The sequence below is a fragment of the Marmota marmota genome, unplaced genomic scaffold (assembly GCF_001458135.2).
Source record: "Marmota marmota marmota unplaced genomic scaffold, marMar, whole genome shotgun sequence".
Lineage (NCBI taxonomy): Eukaryota > Metazoa > Chordata > Mammalia > Rodentia > Sciuridae > Marmota > Marmota marmota.
The window spans coordinates 463,361-471,710 of record NW_026000110.1 but is presented as its reverse complement, the minus strand read 5'-3'; the positions used below and the strand labels follow the sequence as shown (position 1 = coordinate 471,710).

General features: G+C 57.4%; 2 protein-coding genes across 3 annotated transcripts in view; one reads left to right on the top strand and one right to left on the bottom strand.

Moving 5' to 3' along the window:
• The window catches only part of Asmtl (acetylserotonin O-methyltransferase like), a 24,996-nt gene extending 24,228 nt beyond the window's left edge, over positions 1-768 (top strand). For both annotated transcript variants that reach the window (XM_015506835.2, XM_048784641.1), the window contains exon 12: positions 50-768. In XM_015506835.2, coding sequence (XP_015362321.2) covers positions 50-524 — 475 coding nt within the window. In that variant the 3' untranslated portion in view covers positions 525-768. The remainder of the gene's footprint in view (positions 1-49) is intronic.
• Positions 769-3,598: 2,830 nt separating this feature from the next.
• On the bottom strand, positions 3,599-6,109 carry LOC107160184. Its single transcript, XM_048784634.1, has 4 exons — positions 5,440-6,109; positions 5,127-5,204; positions 4,242-4,375; positions 3,599-3,913 (listed from the first exon to the last, which is right to left on the bottom strand). The coding sequence occupies exons 1-4, from the start codon at positions 6,107-6,109 to the stop codon at positions 3,599-3,601; spliced, it is 1,197 nt and encodes a 398-aa protein (XP_048640591.1).
• Positions 6,110-8,350: the final 2,241 nt, after the last annotated feature.

Here is an 8,350-nt window from a genome sequence, read left to right as displayed (position 1 = left end):
CGCCTGCAGGGGGTCCCGAGGGACAGGCTTCTGTCCCCGCGGCAGTCTGCACGTCCAGGGAGCGGTGGTCCTGCGGGGGGACTCGGCTGACCCTGCAGGGGAAGCCTGTGGGCACCTGGGAGGCAGCAGGGTCTCTGGTCAGAGCTCCGGCTGCAGTGACCACGTCAGGCTGCCCCTGCTCTGAGGTCCCCGGGGTGGATGGCGGCCGCCCTGTCCTTCCTGACCGCCCCTGTCCCCGCAGCGGACATCATGTACACGGGGACCGTGGACTGCTGGAGGAAGATCTTCAAGGACGAGGGCGGCAAGGCCTTCTTCAAGGGCGCCTGGTCCAACGTCCTGCGGGGCATGGGCGGCGCCTTCGTGCTGGTGCTCTACGACGAGCTCAAGAAGGTCATCTAGGCCAGAGCGTCGCCGGGGCCGCCCGCCGGGGACCAGAGGGTGGGAGCACCCTCCGCTGGGGACCATGGACCTTCCAGAAATTCCCGTCTGTCCTGGCCAGGGTGTCTGTCGGGGCTGGGCGCTGAGGGACTCATGGTGACCTGTGACCACGGACACCCCGCTCCACACGCTGGTGCCAGGCATCCTGACCGTGTCCTGCAGGCCCTGAGCAGGCCCCCAGGCAGACCCAGAGTCCAGAGCTTGTAGGGCCCGCCTGAGTATTTATTTAACAGAATCGTGTCCACTCCCCAAGCACTAGCCGCTGCGCACAGCGAGTCCGCAATCATGTTCCCTGTGGCACCTGCCGAGAAATAAACAGGACACCAAGGCCGCGCAGCCTGCCTGGACGGGGGCGGGGGTCCGCGGGTCAGCAGGACGCTGGCCGGGGCAGAGGGTCAGCCCTGGGAAGGACAGGCTTCTGGAGAGTGGCCTCCTATCGGGGAGCAGCTGCGGCTCTGGAAGCCCGAGGTCCAGGGTCACTGGGGCTGCTCCTGCCCCCAGAGGAGCCTTCTCTTGGGTCCTCCATGGTGGACGGGCAGGCGGCTCTCGGGTCTCTCTGGTGAGGACCCTCGTCCCCTTCATGGGCTGCTCCTGGGAGTCAGCCCTCCCAGAGCCCCCCCCACAGCAGGCCTGGGGGTCCTGGTGTCCTTGACCTGTCCTGGGATGAGGGAGTGCTGGGGCCCAGAGGTGACCCATGAGCTTGGCCTTGTCCTGCAGAAGCTGGGGTCCAGCCGCAGGGGGGATCACCTGGGGCCTCAGGGTCCTAGGAGCCACCCTCGGCGCAGGCCCAGGTGGAGGTGTGCGCCCAGTGTCAGGTGTGGGTCACTTGGCCGGTGTCCCTCCCTCCTGCAGCTCCCGGGGTAACCTGACCCTGAGCCCCAGCTGGCCACCGGGTCCCCAATAGCGCCAGCTTGGCACCTGACATTGCACTCTGCTGACTGGAGCCCAGCTGGATTACTTCCCTGGGCCCCGGGGGCCACTGTCCTAGGAGGACAGTCTGCAGGTCCCTGCTTCCTGCCTCTGCAGGGGCTTGTCGCAGCCCTGGTGTCACTCAGCATTTTTCTCTCCTTGTCAAGGACAGCCCCAAGCTGAGCTGGAGGACAGTGGGTGACCCCAGGGCCATTTCCTGGGAAGTCACCAAGCCAAATATTCATGGATGTACATAACACAGAAAGCAAGCGGCATTTTTTTCTTATAACCAGATTCACCACTTTGAGTCACTAGTTTCAGCAAAAAAAAAAACATTATATTTTCCTGACTACCATGTGAGATTGTGATCAAAACTAAGAACTTATTTTTTTTAAGAGAGAGGAGAGAGAGAGAGAGAGAGAATTTTTTTTATATTTATTTTTCAGTTTCTGGCAGACACAACATCTTTGTTTGTATGTGGTGCTGAGGATCGAACCCGGGCCGCACGCATGACAGGCGAGTGCGCTACAGCTTGAGCCACATCCCCAGCCCCCGAACTTATTTTTAAAGAAGTTTTTCTCTTCAGATACAAAAACTGCATAACATGTGATATACCTAATATGTCTTCCATTTGTGTCGTACAAATTTCAAAGGAAATAAAGGCAAGGCTACTAGTGACCAACTTGATGCAATGACTGGTTTCTCCATTATTGATGAGGGACAAAGAAAAAAATATTTCTAACAGTCTTCTATCTGGATATTACAGAAGCTGAGGTCTAAATGTTAGCCTGAACAAAAAACACTCTTGGAAGTGGTTATGTTTTTCTCATTGTTATCATTTTTTGACAGATATGGCATGTTACTGCCAAGTCAAACTTATGTATTTAAATGAAAAAATGCAAAAAAATACATAAATGAAATAATGCAAGGAAAATGATGAATGATAATTTTTTTGCAAACACAAATCCATTTGAAATATGTATATTGTCTTCATCAAGATCTCTAAAAGAGACTAAAGAACAATTTTAATATTAATTAATATCTAGGACACATGTTCACTTCATATCTCATTTAATCCTCAGAAGCAATTATATGATGGAGTTACTAAACACATTTTCCAATAAGTTTACTGAAACTTAGATGTTGAATGATTTTCCCAAAACTATATAAAGCTAGTAATTGTTGGAGTCAAGATTTTTAACTTGGGATTTAAGACACCAAGTCCAAGATTCTTTCCACAACACCACGGTGCATCCTTACACAATATTCAATATTCTTTTTGACAGAAAGGCAAGGCTGAGAAAAGCTCAGTATATGACTCAACATATGACTCTGGGGTACCAGTGTGGATTTCCAACTTATGAGGTTCATTGAAAGATAAGGAAGCAGCCAGGAGAGCAGCAGTAAATCCCTAAGTGTCATTCAACAGAAAACACCTAGAGACATCAATTTTAGCTTTGGCAAAGGTATATTGACTTTTGGTTTAGTTTCCTTTTTCTGAATTTCATTAAAATATGAAGCACTTGTAAATCAAAAAAAAAAAACCAAGTATAATTCACACTGTATTTTTTAAAAAAATTGCACGTGTAAAAACCAGTATTTATTTTATCAATGAAATAATCTTTATAAAACAATTTATTTCTAACAAGTTTTATATATGTTTTTAATTAATTTTTTTTCCAGTTCATCGAAGGAACTAATTATGCAAAAAAATGCTTGGGTTTATTTTTATAAACCAATTTTAATCTTTAACCTATCTGTCTGTAAGCACAATATGGCACAATATCTAGTAACAACTTTAGAGAGAAAACTGCCTAGGATTTAAATAGTGGCTCCTGTATTTACAGATTAATATAATCTTAAGCAAGTTACTTAATCTGTCTATATCTCAGTTTCCTCATTTGTAAAATAAAATTGAGGGCTAATAGAAATAATATCCACCTGAAACATTATTGTAAGAATGAAAACGTGTTTGAGTGTGTGTGTGTGTATATTTAAAACTTGCCCAACAATAAGTACTGGCACATGGTTTGGTATGTACTAAATATGTTGATTAAATATACCAAATTGCTTTAAAATGTACATCAATGTTACAAATTACTCTTGGGATCTGAATAAACACTGCTGATAGCATGATGATGATAATGTAAAATTATCACAACCATATTAACTGTACTGTTGGCCTTTATAGTGTCTAGTTCTTTGATTATAAGCCAAATCTCTATGACTAAAGACACGGTGAAGTCAGTTTTTAAGATTCATGGGAATAAGGTATTGAGGAATGCAGAAGTAGAGCTANGAGGAGGAGGAGGAGGAGGAGGAGAAGGAGGAGGAGGAGATGGAGGAGGAGGAGATGCAGGAGGTGAGGAGTAGGAGGTGAGGAGCGGAGGTGAGGATCGGGAGGCCGCCATCCTGCGAGTCCAGCTCCAGCTGCCGCCAGGCCCCGCTGACCTGGCTCAGGGAAGAGGATCCAGGTGGCGAAGGGCGGCTGGTCCACGGTGACGGTGTAGTTGGTGACCGTGCACAAGGACAGCGTCTCGTACCTGCAGTAGGTGCCGTCCTGGGCCTGGGGGAAGACACGGACGCAGGGGGGTGGCTTGGCCTGGGACCCGCAGCCTCCAGGACGGGGGACACTACCCGCCGGCCATTCGCGGTCCCTGGGCCGAGGGACTTGGCCACGGCCACCGTAGAAGACCCGTGAAGGGCTGTCATTTGCCCCGTGACCCCTCAGGCAGGGGCGCTCTTGGACGTCCCCGGAGGCAGCTGAGCCTCGCTGTCTCTAAGTGACCCGTCCCCCGCCCATGGTGGCTCGGGCGTAGACCCGGGGTTCTGGGTGCCTTCCGTCCCCGTGGTGGGTGGAGACCTGTCACGTGTGGGTGCGGGCACGTGCTGACCTCTTGGATGTGGTCGGAGTCGGTGACGCAGTAAATAGTGGAAGAAGGTGCGCTGACGTCCCAGGTGAGGTGGCTCCGGGCCGCGTCCATCCTCAGGTTCCTGATGGGCGGCTCTGGACCTGCGATGTCCCCAGCTGGCGTTAGGGGACACAGGGGGTCTTTCTCCTCTCCACCCACCGCGGGTGACCTGGCCCTGTCCTTGGAGTTAGGAGCTGTCCCTGGAGAGGTCACTACCCCTAGCTGGCAGAAGCCCCCAGCCGTGGGCGCCACAGTGATGTCATTAGGTGCCCACTGGTGGGGAGGGAGACCCTGGTCAGCCTTGTCACGCAGGGGACAGAGAATCAGGGGACTGCGCCTGGGCTCGGCGAGATGGGACTCTTGCTGTGACGTCCTCACCAGCGACTTCATCGGCCTCTTGGAGGCTGATGTCACTGTCAGCTGGGGCCAGAGCCCAGGGTTGGGTGGGGCTGGTTCCTTCTGGAGTGTCACAGTGGAACCCGGTTCAGCCATAGGGGACCCGCCCTCAGGGTTCCTCCTGTGTCCACCCCTCCCCTTTCTGCTTCTGTGGTCAGGGCACGTCGGTGCCCCAGAGTCCCTCTTAGAAGGACGCCTCCCAGCATCTTGGGAGGCTGAGGCATGAGGATCTCGAGGTGAAGGCCAGCCTCAGCCACAGCGAGGCCCTAAGCCACTCAGGGAGACCCTGTCTCTAAATAGAACGCAAAATAGGGCTGGGGACGGGGCTCAGGGGTCGCGTGTCCCTGAGGTCCACCCCCAGTAACTCCCCACCAAATGCAAGGAGCCCTCCTCCTGCCTCCCACCGCGGCCAGAGGTCCCATCAAGAGGCCAACCCACAGGCCACGCGCTGTCCCCCTCCGCCGTGCCTACCCTGGGTGGTGTCCAGCAGGCAGGAGGCGGGGGTCAGGAACATCAGGAGCCACAGGGCCCCCATGGCGCTCGCAGCTCCTGAGGGACCGGGGTGGGGTCACAAGAGAAGGGACAGTCGGCAAGCAGGGAGGTCAGGTGGGGAGGCTGGGGCTGGCAGGACTCCTTAGGAGTCTGGGTGGGGAGGCTGGGAACCTCAGGAACCCAGGTGGGGAGGCCGGGAGGAGGCCGGGCTCCTTAGGAACATGGGTGAGGAGGCTGGAAGCCTCAGGGCCCTGGATGGGGAGGCCGGGAGGAGGCTGGGCTCCTTGGGCACCTGCGCGGAGGCCAGTCGGTGCGCACGGCCCCGTGCGGGCGTCGCCTGTCTGGAAGGAGCGCGCTCTTGGCTCGGACTCCCTGCCGAGGCCGGGAAGGCGGCAGCCTCCCTCGGGGGCACCCACCCGGAAACGCGGAGGGAGGACAAAGCCGAGGAAGGAAGTGGACTTGGAGGCTGGGCAGCGCCGATGGACGGGGATTCCCGGCTGCACAGTGACCGTAACCGAGCGCGGAGGGATCTCGCTCGGAGCCAGGAGTGTCCCCCGCCCCCACCGGGGTCCCTGGGAGGCCTCCCCTGCAAACGCGCTCCGCGGGCCTCTCCTGTTGGCCGGCCTCTGGGACCCTGGGCGCGCCAGCTCCGGGGCCTCCAGGTGGGCCTCCACCGTTGGCCTCCACGGGTGGCCTCCCGGGTGAGCCTCCTTATCGCCCTTGGTTACACGCTGGTCGCTGCAAGATCGTGGCACCCGGGGCTGCTGCTCAAGCCGAGGACTCCACGGGGGGATCCCCAGGAGGCTGGGGCGGGAGGAGGAGGCTGGGCTCCTTGGAGGTGGACCGAAGGCTGCCTGGCCGGCCTGTGCGAGCCCTGGGGGTCCCCCGCGTGTTTGGCTGAGATTCCTCCAGTCCCTGGGTCCTCCAGGGACCGGGTAAAGGGTGGACCGTGGAGGGGACATCCCGCCCTGTGTGGTCTGCGGTCCAGGGAGGCCCGTCAGGCGAGGCTCAGTGCGCCCCCAGGTCCCCTGGCAGCCCCTGAAACCACTTTCTGTCGCCTGATTTAGAATGTTTCCTCCAACTAGCCATCCTCCTGCCTCAGCCTCCCAGATGGCTGGGATCACAGGCGTGGTGGGCCACCGCCCCCCCCCGTGGACATCACATTTTCGTGGCCATCACGGACTAGGTGGCCTTTTCGTCCTGTGCGTGATGTTCTCCAGATTTCGTGTCTGACGAAGCACCTTTCAGAGCCCCATGCCATTTCATGGTTGAGTAATATTCCATTTTGCGGGTGGACCTCCATCCCTTTTCATGGTTGACTAATATTCCACCCAGTGGACGGGCCACATGTGAGCCCGCCCGAATGCCTGCACCCAGGGACACAGTTGGATGATTTCCACCTTTGGCTACCGGGAAGGCGGAAGCCACCGCCCATGAGCTGTGTCCCACCTGCCTTTGACAATCTGGCAGACACCGTGAAAGGCCACTCCCAGCCCCCAAACAGGTCCTGGCCATCCAGCCCTGGACGCCCACCCCCGACCCAGGCTGGACCTGCGCCAAGTCCCCGAAATACTAGAGGAGAAGCACGGGCCGGTCCATCTTGCCCAGGAGGCTGGGTCCAAAAGATGGGAAATGTCACAATGACCTCTGACCTGTCACCTTGCCAAACCCAAAGGTCTATCGCTGGGCACCAAGTTGGCTTCTCCGAGCTGAGACTCTGAGCTGTCCTGTCGGGGATCCCTGGTGGCCAGGACGCTCCCGGTCTCAGCTCACCCAGGGCACGTCCAAAGGTCCTGTGGCCTGCCGTGGGTCTGCCCTGTGGGAAGGAGCGCGTCCCCAGCCCTCTGTCCCTTCTCCCTCGGGGTCAGCGCATCTTACCAGCCGGTGACAGCACAGCCAGCCTCCTCCTCGGCTCCCACTCAGGTGTCCCCAGCCCCAAGTCTGTCGCTGTCTTTGATTTTCGTTTACTGGAAAAAGTCTCCACAAAGAGAAACCGAACGTGCTGGTTCCTCTGGGGCGTCCTGCAGGCTGCGGGCGGCGCCTCCCGGAGGCCCCGGTCAGGTCCGCCTGGGGGTCAGCGGCGCGGTGTCCCGAGGCCCGTCGCTCCCTCCTTGCAGAGTGTCATTGTCCCTTTGGGTCCCCGCGCCGCGTTCCTCTTTGTGGCACTGATCATTACTGCTCAGCACTCGCCGCCGGGGTTGAGTAACTTCCTGCCGTCGTAAAAAAGCCACCTGGTAAGCACCCAGGGCCCGGCCTCCGTGGCCTCCGCCTCCGCCATCCCGGGAGGAGCCCCGCGTGGCCATGAGGCAGCGGCCGGGTTTCAAGGCCAGGTCCTGGCGGGGCACCGGCTGCTGACCCGGGCTTGGCTTCACTGTGTTGCAACGGGCGTGTCCCTGAGCTCAGCAAAGACGTCCCAGATAACCTCCCCAGCCTCCTCCCTGGCCTCGCTCCCCGGCCTCCTCCCCAACCCTGAAGTCTCCCTCAGGAGCCCGCAGGGGGGACAGTGTCCACGCCAACCTGGACCGAGTGGGGAAATGGGGGGGGGTCAGGAGCAGTTAACCCGAGACCCTCGTGGATTATCAAGGGGCAGTGTCCTCTCGGGAGGCAGAAGAGGACACGCAGACCCAGAGGAGGAGACCCGTGGAGATTGGAGTGAGGGCCACCAGCCCAGGGCCACCTGGAGCCCAGGAGCTGGAGAGGCAGGAGGAGCCCCCTGGAGCCCGTGGAGGGAGCTCAGCCTGGGACCCTGGTCCAGCCTCCGCCCTCCAGGGCCAGGGGCACTGGACTCCTGTGGTTTGGGTCTTAGGACATGTGGCTATTTTTTCCGGGATCCCCAGGAATCTTATTCGACAGCCACCTGTCCTGGTCACCTATCCTGCAGGTGGGCAGCCCCTGCTGGACATGCAAGCTGTCCCTTCCCCAGGGGACGGGCAGGCTGTCCCTCCTCCAGGGCGATGCGTGTCCTTTTAAGAATCCAGCCGTTCTGCAACGCACACAGTAGGTCTGAAAGGCCAGGGTGCTGTGGTCAGGTCACTCTTGGCCTGGGACCCTCGGTGCACAAACCATGGTCCAGCAGACGGGGAGAAATGGCTTGTGCTGAGGGGACACCTCAGGCGTGGGCCGGTGGACGGCCACCCGCTGCATGACTGGCCACCCGGGGGCATTTACAATCTGGTCCTGGGCAGAGACGGGCACGGATGGAC